This window comes from Chaetodon auriga, chromosome 13 (genome assembly GCF_051107435.1).
Source record: "Chaetodon auriga isolate fChaAug3 chromosome 13, fChaAug3.hap1, whole genome shotgun sequence".
NCBI lineage: Eukaryota > Metazoa > Chordata > Actinopteri > Chaetodontiformes > Chaetodontidae > Chaetodon > Chaetodon auriga.
In genome coordinates this window covers 13,460,335-13,479,391 of record NC_135086.1, presented here as the reverse complement: position 1 = coordinate 13,479,391, position 19,057 = coordinate 13,460,335, and the positions used below count along the sequence as shown (strand labels likewise).

The following is a 19,057-nucleotide window of genomic DNA, read 5'->3' as shown; positions in this document are numbered from 1 at the left end:
CTGTCTCACCCTCACAGCCTCTCTCCATCTTTCATAACATTTGGCAACCCTAAATCACATAAATAATTCCCGTGTGTCAGATAAAACTACCTTATTCTGATGTTTCAAGACTGAAACAAATGAGTTGTTGCTTATGTTCTCTTTGTCCGGCATTCCTACAGGAAAAAACACAGAGAGTATATTTAACAAATCACTGAAAAGAGTATTTTCACTCAATGTAACCCCAGGGGAAATATACAGGTCAGAGCCACCGCACGTGTGAGTGTACAGAATTAAGCATTTCATACTCATTTCAAACTCATAAACAACAAGCTGTATGTAATGTGCCATGAAAAGCCCACTCAACCCTTGAAGATGAACTTTAGAGTAAACTAATACAGAACAACATGTGTTACTGCATGCATGAACATATTTAATATCACTTTAAAACAAGGAAATGGATGCAATTAATTTACATTGTGTTTCCCAGTGAAACTATAGAATACAGTGCTTAATCTTTACACTATTCTTGAGTAATGTGCTTTTTGCATATTCTTAAAAAGGCTACTGGGGATGAAAACATGTTTGTTAAATCTCCTCTTAAGAAGAAGCTCTTCAGAAGAAGAAGAAGACGGTTCAAGTACCATGGGCTCATTAATAAGGACCAAAGTTTAACTTCTCATCGGAGGGGTTGTTCTGTATCTCCTGTTTGAAAATTTAGATCATTTAACTTACCAAATACGTCATTCACCTCTGTCACCATTATGAAACAGAAAATGTACCCAGAACTTTATCAGCAGCTATTGTGCATTTGTTCACTCAATTGATTTTATTTTATTTTATTAATTTCTACCTCGTTTCAATGACTGTCATATTATTATTGCTCTGACATAATAAATAATTTGTCTTGTGTGTGCACGAGAAAATCACCTTTATTCACAAACCTAGACTAAACTTGTTCGTTGTTGGTACTGTACAGGCGCAGCAACGTGATGTAGCAGAGGGTTTAAGGGTGTGGTTGTTTCTCAGTGTTACGAGCTTTAACCTCGTACAGTGCTCCTCCAGGACAAATGGCGCTATCAGTCAGAGCGGCTCAGTCACAACTGTATCTGGAGGGGAAAACTCGGCTATTCTTAGACATTCCTCTCAGACTGCTGATACCGCAAAAACAGACACAGAATCCACACAATACACAGAAAGTGGAACACAGCTCGGGGCACTGTGCTCGTAGCTGTACATCGAAGAATAAAACTCAAGCTTCTGTCTTCTGTATAACTGAATAACTTTGTTCTTAATGCTCTGTGTAATTCCTGGCTACTGTAAATTCCTGGTTATTTTTATAAATGTTCTTCAGTGTAAAGATTTTTATCTTGGTATACATGTGTTAGCATTTAATCCACCAACAAGGGAAAACTATGATGGAAAAGTTGCATATGTAAGTCAAATATTTGTGAGTGCTACAGTAAAGCTGTGCAAATTGTCCAAACCTTAAACAATAGTCTTGGCCGCCTATTTAACCAAAATACTAATCAATTATACAGGTCATTTTGGAAAGTAATGAGAGTCTCACTTTGGTTGTCTCTTTCTATCTAGATGCTGTGGGTCTGTGTAGAATCTTGTGCTTTTTTGAGAGGTCAACGCAGCTGTCCATCATTTCATCTGCAATGCTCATTCAAGTGTCACATCAGTTCAGTCACATCAGCAGGAATGCAGCGTGCAGCATGCACATGACAGATGAATCCATGATTAGACATAAGTTAGAAAAATCGAAACTTTAATCGGCTGGTAAAGGATCATATTTAGTTGTATGAGTATGTCAGAGCAAAGTGTGTCATTTCATTAAATAAGCGGTGAAAAACAAGTGTATTCGCGCTTTAAAGGGTGCTCAGGTAGAGTGGCCATGAATGCTTGACTGGAGTGAGTGAAATGATGCTGACTTTAAAAGCTCTACTTGTTAACGCCAAAGTGTTGTAGAAGTACAGTCTTGTTGTAAGTAAGAACAATATTTAAAGCATGTTTAATTCATTTGACTTGTCCAACACGGTTACAAAACCACCAAGCTGCTGCGGATGTAATGTACAGGAGAGTGCATCAGCCTCCAGCTGCTCGATGCTCGTGTGATTTCTTTCTTGGTGTATTCATGCATTCAGTTCATACTGTAAATCCCTGAAGTGCTGCACTGTACAGTGCAAGAATACCCAAAGCCCTGCTCTTACAGTGCTGCTGGATAGCACGTAACAGTGATGAATACGAAAGCAGACACATTAACTTTTACACACAGGCTACAGGAGTCAAATCAAACTGTTTTGTGTTCTGAAAATCTTTGTTTGGGACATAAAACAGAGAAACATTTTCTTTACAATATGTCCATCATTTCCGAACTCTTTAAAAAATACATGACAATAAAGTGAACCCACTGCCAGTAAGCGAGCCGAGTCAGAGATTTTCTCACCACACACTGCTGTTCATCATTTTTATGGTACATGACTTTGAAGCAAGTTAAGTGCTCTGTTTGAGCAAAGCTAAGTCAATATTGAGTTAACTTGCAACAGAAAAGCATAAATAAAAGTATCAGCCTTTATCACAATGCAAGAGGATAAAGGAAGGTCAGACAGTAATGGAGTTAGGCAGACAAAAATATTATGACATACTGTACAAAATAAGAATCTATGGTGTAATACAAAACCTAAACAATGTAAAATCTCATGATTATTGGAGTTACTTGTGGGAATATTTATAAAGTAAAGTGAAGCCTTTTACTGTAATCAGTGTGACATCTTACACTGAAGGCAGTCTGCATACACGCCATTATAATTTCATAATTTCAATTGAGCTTCATCTGAACTGTACCTTTATCTTGAGTATCTGATAACATAAACCAAATGCATTGGTACTTTTTAAAATATCCTACCAAACCGTGTGCACCAACCCCAACATTTGAACATGTGGGAGCAGCTGCACTGTGATATTTGACCGTCAAATGTTGTCTTGAAGATCCTGTGAACAATAATTTAATTCAAAGGTAAAAGACTGCTTTCAAATCTACCACAGCCACAGCTGATAGGACAATGAACAAAATCTGTGAGAAGTGGTTCTTTGCTGAGTCTGACAGTGAGGGCTACTTACTATCAGCACTACAACCACTTTCCATCACACCATAGGGTGGGACGAGCAGTCCGGCCATGCAGTGATGATATTTCTGTGAAAACAAAGAAAATACATGAACACATCAGTCAGAGCAGTTCATATCTCACAAGAATTCGTCAATTTGACAGAGATTTGTTATGTAAAAACGTATAACACCATACATGATAACATGATTGCAGCACATCATGTATCAACCATTAGAAGACAGCAGCAGCGTAAAGACAGTGAGGACTTCAGGCAGCAACAGGACGGCTGCAGTAAAGTACAATAACTTGCACTTCAGAACAGTTCCTGAGAAAATATGCCTAGTTGCTTTTTCTCTTCTGATCCACACGATGCAAACATCCAGTGGCAAATCTGAGGAGAAGCAGATAACTTTGCTGCTCATCCGTCATCTAAATTAGAATAAACCCAAGGGGCCTTGTGGTGTGAGATGCACACTATGGAACTGAAACGTGCCCGGTTCAGTGGCTGAGAATCTTAGCTGTGTGTTATTTCATGTCTGTCATTAATGTGCTGTCTAATAAAGGCAAAGTACCCCCACCCCCAAAAAACCAACCCCTCTGACATCACTTGTCTCCAGGCTGTGAGGAGAAAGAACAAAGTCGATGACAATTTGTTTGATATTCAGTCCTCATTAGTCCGAACATGCAAATGTAAGTAGGGTCCAGTGATTAATGATCATAAAGAGAGGAGAATACCAATACGGTCATTATTATATTTATTATCAAGACTGTCAAAATGTGAAGCTAATACACTTGAGTTATTAAAAATTTCTCATTTGAGTAATAGATTAAATACAGCTTTGGCTCAGTTTTAATGCTTAATGTCAGTTCCTAGTCCTCTTCTTCCTTTTCTCTCTTTCCTTTTCCCCATCGACTATATATTTATATATATATAGTTAGATTACATATTTGGATTAGTCACAGCGTATTTATTCCTTAGTGTTGCGCAAGATGCAGAGAGCCAGAGAGCAAACAGAGCATGACGAGATGTACATGGCTTATACCATCACGGTGCCCTGCAGCATCTCAGATGTTACGTAACATCATAGTGCGCCCATGCACTCTAGTAAATGTCATGTTTTTGTTCATGACACTGGTGCATAAAGAAGTCAATCCAACCACAGCCAATGAGCCATAAAAGAAATATTGCTTTATTCACTGCAAGATGAGATCAGAGGTCAAAGTGCAGACCTCTGTCAAGGTGGAACAATTCTCTAAAGCCAAGAGAAAATCATCATCACCTATATCTGATTAATTTATTCCTTATCTCAAGTCCCAGCTGTTCACTTAATTTTACGGACATTTGCTCATAAGGTTTTATTTCAGGTCCTAATTCAGCTACTGTAGATTTGCAAGGTATTTCTGGAAATGTGTCACAGTAATATTTGGTAAGTGTAAATAAATTCAGCCTGGCATATTTAGATGGAAAGAACACATAGGTTGTGGCAATAAACGTTTTGTTTGTTTGTTTGTTTGTTTTGTACAGTAATTTTAAAAGAGAAGTAATTCTGACTTGGAGCAATAGCTACGTTAGTTAGGTTTCAGCTAATCAATTTAGTGATCATTGATGACCAGTTGACAGCATTTGAAAAGGTTGGTTTATTGCTAACTAAATGCATCTTGGGTTTGGCAAACAGAGGTTGACCATTTCATTGTTTCCATTGTATTCTGCTTTGGATGCTAAGCGTGTAGCACAGAAAATAAGCTATCATGGTCTTGTCTTCACGTACAGAATAAATGACGGGAAGAAGGAAGTTCAAATAGCAAGAAAGGTTTAAAAGGCTCACGGGCATCACTGTCATACACTTATAAGTCGTTGATGTTGTAATATACGAAGCTGTTTATTCATCTTTGAACTGTATTCTAAGAATCTGAAAGAATCTGATTTTCAGGCTCTTTTTTTAAACAATTTGTCAAGAAGACTGATGGTTCGAGATTCATTTGCTGTAAAAGACAAATAAAAACTGATTATGTGTCAAAGCGACTATATTCTAAGTCAATAAAAAGCTGATTGAGGAACACTTAGTGACCGGCCAGTTCTCTCTATGGTATCTTCTGGTCAGGGGAGTCTGAAGGGAAGCTACAGAACATTTGTTCCTCGATGGTAATGTACTCTCAGAGGTCACGTTTTAAATTCAATTCAACCCTCTGGAGTCAGTTAATCACTTTAGCAATTAAGAAGCCGCTTTTGAAAGCATTTCCACATATCTACTCCAAAATGAAGATTGATTTGCTGCTCATTAAGATACTCAAAGATAGATTAATGTCAAACTCAGATTATGAAAGTGTGTCTTTTGTGGAGGGGATTTGGTACACGTGCAAACAACAGATGTAATTATTCAAAGTTAATCAAAGCGACAGAGGTGAAGCCTGCAGAGCGACTTCGACAAGCCTATCTGTCTATGTTGACAATTAAAGGATTTAGGATTAGGAGGGAGCACTTAAACTGAGCAGCACATGAGCAAATCAACTCAAGCCCTCCGAACCAATAAAGCCGCCCTCCCTGAGGGGCAGCATCCAGCAGGCAGCGTGGGGGTGTTGTTTAGAGGGGGATTAGGACCATTGTCAGGTGCGTAAAAAGCTCTCTGGTTTTATTTTGTTAGCAATGATGTCTCTGACTCTTCTGACACATAATGCATTCGTTTCCACAAGGAGACCTTTCATTTTGTTTGTGTATAAGCATACATGAGCTAAACCCATTTATTAGTATTAGCACTTTAAATAGTTCAACATTTAGGGACATCAGCTTATTTGCTAACTTGCCAAGAGTCAGATGAGAAGAATGATATCATACATGCTATGGCGCTAGCAGTCAAGTAGCTTAGCTTAGCATAAACACTGGAAACATCTAGCTGAGTTCTGTACAAAACCTGCCTAGCAGCCCCTCTAACTACCTAATTAAAACTTTGCATCTGGTTTAACACATGAGTTTGGACAGGCTAGCGGTGTCCCCCTGTTTCCAGTCTTTAAACCAAGATAAGATAACCGGGTGCTGGCTATAGCCTCACATTTACCATACAGACATGAGACTGGAATTAATGGCTTCAACTCAAGAAAGTAAACAAGGGTTATTTCCCAAAATAATTCCTTCAAGGAATCAGTCCAATAAGACACACATTGGCCTGTATTCTCATAATCCAAGAATATTATTAAAGCATTAAATCATTTACCCCGTCAAAACGGGGGATTAAAACTGCAGATATACTGGGATTGTAACCAAATGTAAGAATAAATACATAAAAGGCGATTCTTAGATGCCAACTTAAAGATTTATAAGCCTTGCTGACATCCTGAACGAAATGTGCTCACCATGTTCCCTTGAAATGTAAATTCAAATATTTATGACAACACTTCATGTCACAATAAAACAACCTTTGGGTGTGATTTACGCCGCTACTTCCCTGTGGTCTGTCATTTTTAACCATAATACTGGCAGAGATGTCCGTATCTACCATCTGCACAAGTAGAGCAAAGACATGCTGTTTAGGATCACTACGTTGTTAGCACACATAAGCATTTACTGACAAATGGAAAGTCAATAGACATAACGCACAAACTCCTCTGGCACTCACAGCCAGCTCTCCAGAGAGCGGCCAGTGTTGTATTAGTGGTACAAATGTACCTGACTGCATCTTCAGCACGGATAGACCTTTAGGCGTAGTCGACCGGGTCCCATAATCTGTCACAGTGGTTTAGTCAGACAGTTTATGGCATGTGATTCAACCCTGCTTCTTATGAATTATTGTATGCTTTTTTAGAAACTGATGCCATCACAGTAGAGGAGATTATGATGGTTCAAGAGGATTTACTCTGAGCAGCTGAGAAGCATTAAAAAACACCTTCAGAATAAGAATGCTGTTGTTTTAAGTGATATGATCAGACAGGTGTGTAGGAAATCCCATCTCATCCACGACTCTGGGAATTGAAACACACTTCCAATAGAACCTGACACACAAACCATGAGGAACAGACGGCAGAGACGTGGCTTCAAGAGATATTTTCTTCATTTGTCATACAAGTAAAGAATTACATCAAATGGGATCAACTACTAGCAAGCGCATTAGATCTTTCCTAAGTTTACAGCTCAACTTTCACTTCAGCTGAAGCAGTGATTCATTTTGACCCCAGTGTGATAACACCGAGGCTCAGTGCACCTGAACATGGCAGCATGTAGGTGTGGTACCCTGAATGATACTGTATGATTGTGTTATGAATATTTCAGCTTTATTTCTAGGAAACAGCATTTCTGTCCTTCAGTTTGATTTGGTAAAAGGCTCTAAATACAGAGCCCACTAGCAGCAGTATGATGAATCTGTCAACCAGACATGTGAATCAGAGCTGCAGCAAATTCTGAATAATTGTAATCGGAAACAAGTCACTGCACAGTAATTGTTCATCTAAACGTAACCCAGAATCCTAAAGGGAATTGATTTAAGCAGCTGAACTTATTAACAGGGTTCTACCTTTTAAAAGCTTGGTGATGTTTCTTGGCCGACTTCTGTCCTTTTAAGAGCACAGTCATGTACCTTTGACTTTTTTTAATCAGTGCTGCATATTTATTTATTTATTTTTTTTTAAATAATGATGACTCAACCAAAACAATGTCATGCCCATCCAAAAAGCGTTCAAGCTGCCAGACACGTAGTGCTGTAAATGTCAAGATAGCTGGGAGAATGTGACTGAGCGGTGGGACTGGCATTAGAAAAATACTCTGAGTAGTCCATGGGTTCTGTAGTTATAGTAGAGAAGCATTAGAACTCAAAGGAGAACCATTTTCTGGCAGAATAAATACCAATGACACTGAACAAACACAGAGCATATTTGGCCCTATAATCACAGTGTAACATCTGCCACAATTGGCAAATGCCACTTTTTGATCATAACTTTGAAGACAAAAAAATTTATTTTATACACTGAAAGTGATAGTTTCTGAAACATAAGAAGTTCACTCAGTTGAGATGAATAATATATGATGTGTTTGACTAATAATCAGGTAAATGCAGAGTTGACACACATCTCAGAGTCATTTGGGTGTATTAAGAGTAAGATCCTGCATTCGTCTTTACATAAAAAGGGGGTTTAGAAATGTCTGCAACAGATGTGTCATTCTGTATTCCTCCAGATGTTGCTTTCATGCACTGACCTCACTGTTCACAGCAGCAGGAGAACCCTTAAATATCTATCTATTGCTCATCTAATAATGTGCCATTTTATCCCCCCATACACCTTGTGTATAAAAACAGTGTAACCATTGTCTCCATGGAGTGAAAAACTGCTGAATATACAGTCCATATCTCTATCTGATGAGCAGGGCTGCTGTGCTTTAAAGAGTCCACAGATAAGTCTTGTCTTATCTGTGCCATAACAACAGATCAGTGAAGATATTAACCAAGTCATCTCAGTGCAGTCAAGCTCCACCTCTGTCTTTCATGCTTGAGCACATTATTGCATTGTGAGCATCAATGTGCATGAATGCACTGCTATATTTTGAATAATTCACCCCAGATTACATAACCTACACCGTGCAAAACTGTTCTCAAAGCACTGACCGATTATTCTGAACTCTTACAGGCACACTTCAGGCCACTTGGGGAAACAATTGGGGGAAAATCCCACCCAAGAGTTTCATTTCACTTCTGCTCTGTCATATTTCCTCCCAAACAGGAATATAATATACATTCTAGTATGAATGAAAATACTGAATTTTACTTTTGGCATTTGGATTGCTAATTCTGAATTTCTCGATGGTTCTGCAACCTCTGCAAAAACAATTCTGCATAAATTTCTAACCTACATTTTTCCACTTAACACAGTGTTCCTCATGCAACAAATGCACTGGACTGTTGAAAAGTTTGGCAGAGATTACCTAAAGCTGCTACCAGCGTCCCATGCACCCTTTATTTGTTGTTAATGACAGGAAGGTCCTCCACACCCTCTTAATCCAGGCGTTAACAAACAATCCAAGCATGTAAATCCCAGAGCATGGTCCAACATGATCCAGCAGCTCTGTCACCGCAGCCTGCACGCCACTCTGAGAGCAGACTGTGTAAACCCAGCAGAGTGCCAGTCACTGCTGACTTCTTCTGAGCAGCAGTTGCTAGGTGATTACTCAACTCCAGTCAGCGAGCACACAGGAGAGCATGCTCGACCTCTCCCTCCCTCCCTCTCTCTCTCTCCCTCTCTTTCTCTCTCTCTCTCTCTCTCTCTGTCTCTCTCTCTCTCTCTCTCTCTATCACAAGCCTTAGCTAATCTACACACACGGAGTAGTCACTCAATTTCAGCTTGGCCACCTTCACAAAGAAAGAACTAAAGCATAGTCTGGTCAGCGTAACAAGACGTGAACTAATAATCAAATATCTAAAAAAAAAAAAAAATGATTGAAAAAATGTCCCGGCTGCTTTCATCAATTTGCAGCTCTGCAGAGAGACATTTTCAATTTAGTTTAAATTGTGAAATTTCCTTTGTGCGTCCAATCCAAACCTGAAATGAACAGACAGTGCCATCCAGTATCCTCTTCCTATCGCTGAGCTCTTTCCGCTCAAGGACAGAGAGCAGATGGTGTCTTATCTTTGACCGTGTTACCTATCAAAGCCGCAAGACAGCTGCATTGAACTCCCTGAGCATTTTCCAAACCAAGAAATGAATCACATTATCAAAAGTTTTAAAGTAAAATATGCAAAGTGCTGTGACATGTGCACCTTATTTTACACTGACATGATGGATCTTCTTTTACACACTTTGCCATGATACTGGGTTGCAATAACAGTGAATTTCACAATAGAATATTGTCAGTGATGGCTCATTAAATGCTCATTAACTGAACAAGTAAATCTGAACAAAATTAGCACATTTTAATGGGTTTTGTACATTCATTCCCATAAGTAACAAGCAGTTATATGATGTGTAATGTCTTGATCAGTCCGTTGAGACATTAGTCTGCAGAACAGAACCTTTCTCTTGGCCTTCAGTATTCACTTACGTATTAATTCATCATATACAGAAAAGAGGTAAAAACATCCAAAAAGTGGCATATGCGTGAAAAGCCATCTTAATGATTTTGAAATAAGAGTGAAGAGATACAGAATGATGTAACTAAGAAACAGATGTAGATGTGTGTCACTGAATCACCATGTCAAATCTGACTCCCTGTCAGTTTATACTCCCCCCTGACAGAACAGACCACAACAATTTCTGTAAAACCATGTGACAGGAAATAATGCCCTCCTTAGGATTTGTCTTTGGTCATCCTGAATTTGATGGAATAAGGGCTTCTATTGAACAGGCACAAAGTTGAGATGAGGCAAACGTATCAAATGTATTTTGGATGTCATGATGATTGACTGAGGCAGGCGGAGGCACTGGAGAGAGAACATACTCTATTTTCCTTTTTTCCCCTCCATGGCAGCAACAAATTTGATTTGAAACTTGCAATTGATTTAGTTTTTTTGTTGTCTGAATTCAGTTTAGTCAGCTCCTCCATGCCGTGGGCTGTGGTTTAACTAGAAGATTCAGGTTCAGCTCAGCAAAAATATTTGTCACATGAGCATAAACAAGGCGATGATGAGATGAAAGCTGAGAGAAATCTAGTTTGTGTGCCAGCTGAACGACCACTGGACACGTTATTCTGCACTACAGAAATGTGCTGGTGTTGTACGAGTTTCCAGTTGGCAACTCACAACTATCATGTCTCACATCTTTCCATCTCATTGGGTTAATTTCATCTAAATTCCAACAAAAAACTGTCACTTTGTGGACTGAATTGAATACCAAAATTTATAATCTGCAAGGCCAGTTGCAGTTTTCATGAGTCCTGTTTTATTTGAGAGGTTGGAGTTCAGATTCTGGGCTTTTGATGATGTAACGACTCTGTCCGCAGAGATAAGGGGAATACAACACAATGTTTTGATAAAATCTTCCTGCTCTTTCAGTGCACATATCCGCTGTACACTTGGAGGGACTCTGGCCTTGGATGTGGCACACTATTTGGATGCTGAACCACCAGAGGATTCATGTGGCCTTGTTTTTCCAACCCCTCCCCCCACCCCACCCAATCCTCAGACACCAGAGGGCACACTGCGTCCCTGCCACTTCCTGTTCATCAGCTTTCTCCACTGGCTGCCCACCAGACTTCTTCTATGGACTGATGATTGTGACACACCAATCCCCCCCAACCACTCTTTGCTCAGCACCCAACAGATACGCCTCCAGTCTAAACATGCATGCAAAATCCATAAAAATGAAAGCATCCACAACCCAGTGCTACTCAAAGCATGTGCAGTACACATGCTTATGAAACCTATGATGTGTAATTTGTCACCTCCAATCCAAAATGTCAAAGCGTCCAGATACTGAAAGCAGGTCTGTCCAGGCCACATGCAGGCTGACGTGGCTGTAAGAGAGCTGCGTTATTCCCCTAAAAGCAAAAATTACAATCATGTTGTTTCAATCACAAAGCCGGTCGGAAGCAGGAAACAAAGGGCAAATTGATGATCAGGCCATCTAAGCTTCGGTCAGCGTGGCCGCGTGTGCTGAGCTCGGCTCATGTCTGCTCTGCTAAACAAACAGCACGCGGCTGCTCGTTCCCAGTGGTCGTAGCAGTCAGTGGCATGAAAAGATTAGCATCAAAACGTCGCGCACATGAGTGGCACCCATAGACACTCAGACATTCAGCGAGTTTGCCATGTGTACATGCACAACAGTCACATGCAAGAAACACCTACGCAAATGGGGAGAAGTGTAAACAAGCAATAGCTCTCCTACACGTCCACTAATTTACAGAACCATCCTATAAAGATTTTAGGGGAAGGGCAAAAACTGGAGAAAAATGTACAATTAATAATTGACATGGACAGTCATGAATAAATAATATTATCCATTGGTTCGTTAGGGCAGTGCTGTGCGCACTCTGGCATAGTTTTGTAAGAGTGCTTGGCCACAGGCGTTCTGCACGAGGACAGATCTGTGTAGGAGAAGGAGGAGGACAAGGTGTGTAACTTTTTTCAGGGCTTCCTCCTCAGCTTGATGCAGGGTAGGTGGTACCTTTCCCCCAACAATCACTGCTCTGCTATCTCCCCATATCAACTGGCATCAATCAATGCTAGGAATATTTCGCTGTTCACCCTCACTCTCACGGCCGTAACCAATAAGAACACTGATATCATGCAGCTTAAGCTTTTTCACGCACCACAAAAGATATTTCAGCCTGAGTGAAGCCTGTGTGAAGAAGCTGAAATTCATTTATTTAAACAGCCAGGAAGACACCCAGGGAAGCTGAAGGCAGTCTGCTGCCACGGTACATCAGAAGTGGCAGGAGAAGTCTGAAGTGTGATGCTACCAGTAACAAGATACTACAGTACATAAGCAATTTTTCTGCATTGCGGCAATGCTGGGAGGAATAAATGAGCACCATTGGCAGGCAGAATAATATGGTGCAACTGTTGTGTGAACAACAAATAGTAAAACACTGGGAGCAAGTGTAATGACTATCTGTCAACAAGCTGATTATGTGAATTTTGACTCAATAGCCCTTCAGTCACAGCTTGGCTGACTTGCAAAGTGAAGCCAGCTCAGCACATCCAACAGCAGAGGATCCATGTATTGATGCTAATGCTGTAAATGGACGTCAAGGTTTTGGGTGAAGTAGCTACATGTGGAAACCCTACTGAGGGCAAATAGAGTGAACATGTCATTTGGGGAACCTGAAGGTCGGTGCGGACTGCAAAGACTTCAAACTTAAACATTAAAGATCCACTCCACACATCTTTTTAGACCTATACAAATACTCTGGTTGAAATAATAATTTCTGTGTGATGTGTTTTATTTTCCAAAAAATCCACATTTCAATTCCACAGAGAAACTTTCCCTTAACAGATGAAAACAGCCATCTAGTGTCAAACTTCTGCAGAGAGAAGGTCAAACATCCAAGTGAAGCAACAATAATGAAAAGACATTTCTGAGTGGACATGGCCTTTAACTTGAGACAGCGGGTCAGAAAAACAACTCCCCAACAGTTTAGTGACTAAACTTTAGTCCCTTCAGCACATGAGCTGGAATCAATGACACAAGATCAGAAAATATTTACCCAGTGCTGTTAGCCTAATTGTTTAAAAAATATACTACATTAAAGCAACACACAATTAACAAACCTGCAGCTGCACTCATTGAATGTGTGATATGTGTTTTTGCTTCTTCATACCTGGTTTGCAGAAACAAAATTGCAACTTTCCAGAGGAAGCAGTCCCATAATACCTATCAAGCTTTCTGCTCCAAAAATATGTCCTAACACTTTCACCTCACAATGTCTCATTATATTACAAAACAGCCAGAGTGGTCTAAGGACAAGATGCAACAATCAGAAGCCATGAAATATCATCTGAAACAAACCTTTGTGAGGAGGTCGCCCCAGGGCAGAGGTGAAATGTGTAGCCTACAGTAGCACTTCCAGGTGATCCTCAGCACACATCGGAGATATCCAGACACACTGCCACTGGCCAGTACGCTGACACAGACATGCACAGCCCATAATTTAGCAGCCCCTTGTGCCCCTCTGTGCCGGAGGAAATGGGCTGTCTCTCTCAGTCAATTGCAGCGACTTCAGCAGAGTGGGAGCTGAGAGAGGAGAGGGGCCTCTGCACAGCATGCCACCTACAACTAACATGCAGGAGATGGACAGCTGAGTGGTGCACTGGTACAAACTTACTTTAGTTTGTCCATAAACAGTACTGTTTCTCTTTAGTACCTTGTCAAAATCAATCTAAAGTCTTACAAATACGTATAGGGTGTTAAATGTCATGTTTGAAGATATACTTCTGTAGCATCATGCAATCATATAGTTGGTCTGTCTCATACATGAGACTGAATCTGTTTCTCCACAGCACTGCACTTCCATCTAGTGGTCAAAAGGCATAAACCGTCAACGCCCTGATGAATCCAATACTAATGCTTACACACACAAACTTGGGAGCAGAGGGCTTTATTATAATAAGTGGACAGCTCATTGCATACCTGCAGGGGGCCAACAAAACAATAACTTCATGATCCAACCCCCACTAATCCACAAGGCACTTTGCCTATACACCGCCCACACTTTGGTTTGCACTTGGCTCCATTCGTCACAGTTTTCACATTCAACATTTCAATTCCAGCAATAACAAAGCTGAGACAGGTGGCTGTTCCCTGTCTTAAAGCAGCCCCCTCAGTAGGTCAGAAAACAATGGATAAATGGACAGAGATGCATGATGCCTTTGAACAACCCACTCAGCTGTGAAGGCTCTGCTTTGTATCTGCAAGTGATGGCTTTAACAACATTAAAAGAGTCATATTTTTAGTTCAAACATGTAAATAATGGTAATAATTTCCCTGTTTTTGTAGCCATTTGTGCAAATAGGATTCCTGTTCCATTGCAGCCTGGTAATCAGGCTGAACAGTGTTTTCACTCCGTTATTGAATTGCTAGCAGAGATTCAGAGAGCTATCTTGAATTAATCTCTGAGATGTGTCACACACTGCAATGTGTACGTAGAATTTCTGTAGGCTGATGAAAGTGCAGATGGAGCAGACAGAGGTACTCACCTCCCACAGAGACCTGAACTCCCTCTGTTCAATGCGTAAGAGCTCACTGAATTCCCGCGTGACAATGGTGGCATGCCGGGGGGTGTTATCCAGGATGGACTCCCCGAATGCCGTGCCAGTCCCCAGTGTGCATATGGTAACAGCATCCTATAACAGAAGCAGAGACGGTGCTCCACATGGATAATTCCCCCCATAAGGATAAAAGGTCCCGCTAGACAAGAATCTTGTGAAATGCTAATCTAACGTCCTTATTCTTTTGTGCAAGGAGGCACTTGAGGAGCGGTGCTCTGCACTGATCTGATCACTCTCAAAGGTTAGAGGCAATCACCTGAGCACTTGTGGTCGATAGATGGATACACTTCAATCTGCACAGACATCACTCCAATCAGCACGCAGACAAACTGACTGAGGTGCATGAAGCTGCGCTATTAAAAACTATTCGGTAATGTCCCCTATTGTAATAAGCAAAATGCGTTTCACAGCCCACAATCCAAACAAGCTTGAGGTTTGATGTGAATTCTTTTGTGATGATTTTCAAGAGGAGATTAGCTGACACAATAATTTACATCCTCAAAGAAACGTTATGAAATTAAGAAGACAGTGCAGATTTCGCTGCAGTTTTTTTTATCTGAAACAAATCAATGCAATATGCTTGTAGTATGCTGGAAAGAAGAGTGCCACTCTGGCTCCTAAGTCCCAATTGTTTTAACCATTTCCAGTTAAAAAAGGGTGTCATATATTGCTTGGAAAAACAAATCAGTCATACCTGATAACTTGATGTCTCTGAAACTTTGACATCCAGTGAACCAGAGAGGACGGCATACCAGCTGGTGCCAATGTCTCCTTGACGATACACTAAAAGACACAGTACAGATTTTAAAAAAATCAACATGTTTTCAGAAGAAATCCAATTCTACGTTCCCTTTGGTGCCAGATATACAACCTCCATTCCACACAAGATGGGACCCTGTAATGTGATCATTTGGTACGTCTTTTTGACATATATTCAACTGAAAACAAACAATATATTTAATGTTTGTTTATTCTGAATTTGATGCAGCAACACATTTCAAACAAGGAGCAGGAGCAACAAAAGACTGGGAGAGTTGTGGAATGGAACTCCACAGGTAAACAGGCTCATTGGTAACAGGTGATAGTATCATGATTGAGTATGAAAGGGGCATCCTGGAAAAGCTCAGCAGTTTGTTCAAAAAATTGCATTCAGCTTTCATTTATGCTTTACACAGCAACTTTTTTTGGAATCGGTTGTTGTGCGGTATGACAGTTTCAGAGCCCGTGTATTGGCTTACAGGTGATGCCTCTCTCCAAGCACTCATAGAATCCACACAGGCAAATCCGCTGCAGCAAACTAGGGTGGAATCTCTCGAAGGCCTTCACATTTTTCAGACGTGCCAGGATGATGTCAACATCTTCCCCAGAGCGCTCTGCTGGTCTGGAGAAACAAAAAGAAAAGGGCGATGTACAGGTAAGTGCTAAAAGAAATGTGCATATGGTATCTAAACAGGCTGCAGAGCTTGAGTCAGCCAGAGCAGCATACGTGCATCTTGGCTTCTGAAAACAGCTGAAGCTCAGCAGGAGGGATGTGACACCAGTTTCTCCTTGAGGAACATTGTCCTCTGGTCTCATGTTAAAGCTCTTATGTCATAAGGCAGCAGGTCATAATTTACACCTGAATAACTGTTGTTTATCCCGTTGAGCTCTAACATTGTGAGCAGCCTAAACTGGGACAGAGAATGCCGATCACGTCCACATCGTCACAGTCACTGTGTGCATGTCTGATCCCTGTCACTCCCTGCCTGCATTTCACTGCCCCAAATTTGTTATACAGAATCTGGAGCCTCTGATGTAACATGTGGGTGGTTGTACTGTGGCTTACATCACCTTCCAATCCTTATGCATCCCTTAAAAAGATGAAACCAAACAGTATCAATGATTCAGAAACCGAAACAAGTGCTTGCTTCACCGCTGCAACAATCCTCTGCCTTAGTGTGACAGCAAAAATGATTTATTGTACTGTATTAGCCGCCATGTTGCAGCACAGTAAGTGTTTTCACCGAGCCACAGCAGTGTGGTTCCCTGACAACCTTTCCACTCACAGTAGTCACATTAAAGTACTGTGCTGCTCCTGACTGGACTGTACAATCACACCCGAAGCCACAGCTAATGTGAGCCAGGCGAGAGAGAGGTGTGTGGGAGTCTGAGTTTTAAAGCCAAGGTGTCTATTTGGAAAGCATCCAAGACAACAACAACAAAAAAGCATTCAACAGGTGCTGATTTAGGGTTACAGCGAGGACAGAGTGTCTCTATCATGAGGCAGCTTGTTCCAGTACGAATAAAAACAATGAAGAACCTTATTTTGAACCTTATGTACTGTCTGGTTACAGATTAAGACTTCAAAGAGTAATGAGTGAGATGTCATATTCATCTGCATTAGACTGTGATAACACAAACAGTTGAATAATGAAACAAGTGACACGTGGTTTCATGTGTTTGTTCATCTTTTGTATCAAATACTGTAAAGAAGCCCAATGAGTTTTCAGGTGGGGTGACACATTCATATTCATCACCTGGCCTATACTGTCAGGTGAAGCACACATTGTATGTATTAGCTGGAAAAGGTGAGTCATGCAAGATCCATCTGATCTGATCTGAGCAACACAGGTGGCCTCTGCGACTAACCTGGAGGATATTACTGTGCAAACACGTCTGGCACCACTTCATAGCTGATGCACTTTGGACCCTTTCTCTGGCTCTTTCTCTCCGTCCTCATTCTGTGTATCTAAGTGGTCATTTTACACCTGAGCTGTGTGCAACATCCCTGCCTTTCCACTATAGCCTGAGCATGTGAATTCAAAGTGTAATCTTGATCAAAATTCCCCATAATAGGTTCAATCCCTTTTACATATTACATATGGGATTGCACACATTGCAGTTCTTTCCTGTGGATGGTAAATTACAGTTGTGCAACACTGCACCTGCCAGTGGTGATGCAGAACGATGATGATTCATCTGCACTTCTCAGTATAGGCTCAGTTTCAGTTTTTGGGGTCTCCTAACAGACCAAAACTAGGTCTTGTTATCTGATGATCTTTTTAAAACAGCTCTTTGCAGCTGCTTGGTGGTTTAATGCCTCCTCTGACAGGTGTGCATGCACTAGTTTCACCTACTGATCAGGTGATTTGGGGCAGAATTTAGAGGAAAGCCAAACTCATCTCATGGACAGTTTAAGGCATGAGCCATCACAGTGTTTGTCCTGGATATTAGCCACAGTGAATGAACAGGCTAATTGAATCAGCTGGATTGAACTGCATCATTGATGAGTGGCGCACACAAACCTAACAGCATATCAAACCTGTCTAAAGTTAGTAGCCTTGTTGCTTGAATTGCTCTCAGCTTTGCTCCACTGGCCCTTTAGTTTAGCCCGTGCCCCGATGCGAGCGGACTTTCGAGGATTGTCCTAATTCAAGTCTTAATTCCGTTGGGAAATTAAAACTATGGAGACGTCACTGTTTCAATTCTGCTACTGTAACAAATCTCCGGTGGAAAATCGTGTTCATATTCCGTCAGCGTGGCTCGCACAGTGGCCTAGAAGGAGTCTGTGGACGCAGAGACGGGATGTAAATGAATTACCTCTTATCCAGACAAATAATCCACTCGGCAGATTCCGACGAATGTGAAGAAGTGTGCGCTGCTACCATCTTGAGATCCTGCCGCCGCTGCTGCTGCTGCTGCTGCTGCCACTGATAATGATGATGATGATGGTGATGCTGCGGTGGTGGAGAGGGCTGGACCAACAGCATCTGCCTTCACTCGGTCACTGCTGACAGTCGATACTGTCCCTGCTGCTGCTGCCGCCGCTGATGATGATGATGATGATGATGAGCGCTTACCTGACCAGGAGCAGCACCAACGGGCAGACACACACTCACACATTAAAGGTAATGACAGCTCGGTCTGTTTTGAGGAAGAAAAAAAAAACGTGACTCACTTTGCAGAGCTGGGAAAAAAAAGGCATCAGTTTTCAGCAGAGCGTTCAAGTTTCGTTCAATCATTATGTGATGGTTAGAAAAAGTGTTTTAAAGGAGTAATTATACCCTTATGTCCAAACTGAGTGTCCATTGAGGTCTTTTTTTACAGTTGAATGCAATCTAGCATACACTGTACATTCACTTCCCAGCTCCTAGGTACATCTACTTCAAACTAATGTAGTCTAATAGAACAGACAGTACACCATACCGTCATCAAAGCTGTGATGTTTTAGAAGGGTGTTTATTCCACTTCAGGATTTTAGAGGCTGTAGTTTGGGCTGAACTATATTGTGCTATACACTGGGAG

At 41.1% G+C, this 19,057-nt stretch overlaps 1 protein-coding gene across 4 annotated transcripts in view; it reads right to left on the bottom strand.

Moving 5' to 3' along the window:
* Positions 1-18,690, bottom strand: part of rapgef4a (Rap guanine nucleotide exchange factor 4a) — a 33,000-nt gene extending 14,310 nt beyond the window's left edge. The window contains exons 1-6 of one of the 4 annotated variants that reach the window (XM_076746970.1): positions 18,353-18,690; positions 16,012-16,154; positions 15,468-15,556; positions 14,702-14,848; positions 3,106-3,178; positions 91-155 (exon numbers count right to left, since the gene is read on the bottom strand). In XM_076746970.1, the coding sequence (XP_076603085.1) occupies positions 91-155; positions 3,106-3,178; positions 14,702-14,848; positions 15,468-15,556; positions 16,012-16,154; positions 18,353-18,522 (687 nt within the window). In that variant the 5' untranslated portion in view covers positions 18,523-18,690. Of the gene's footprint in view, positions 1-90; positions 156-3,105; positions 3,179-8,997; positions 9,179-13,514; positions 13,659-14,701; positions 14,849-15,467; positions 15,557-16,011; positions 16,155-18,352 lie in introns of those variants that run through there. The other 3 variants (XM_076746969.1, XM_076746972.1, XM_076746971.1) reach the window with 3 other exon arrangements.
* Positions 18,691-19,057: the final 367 nt, after the last annotated feature.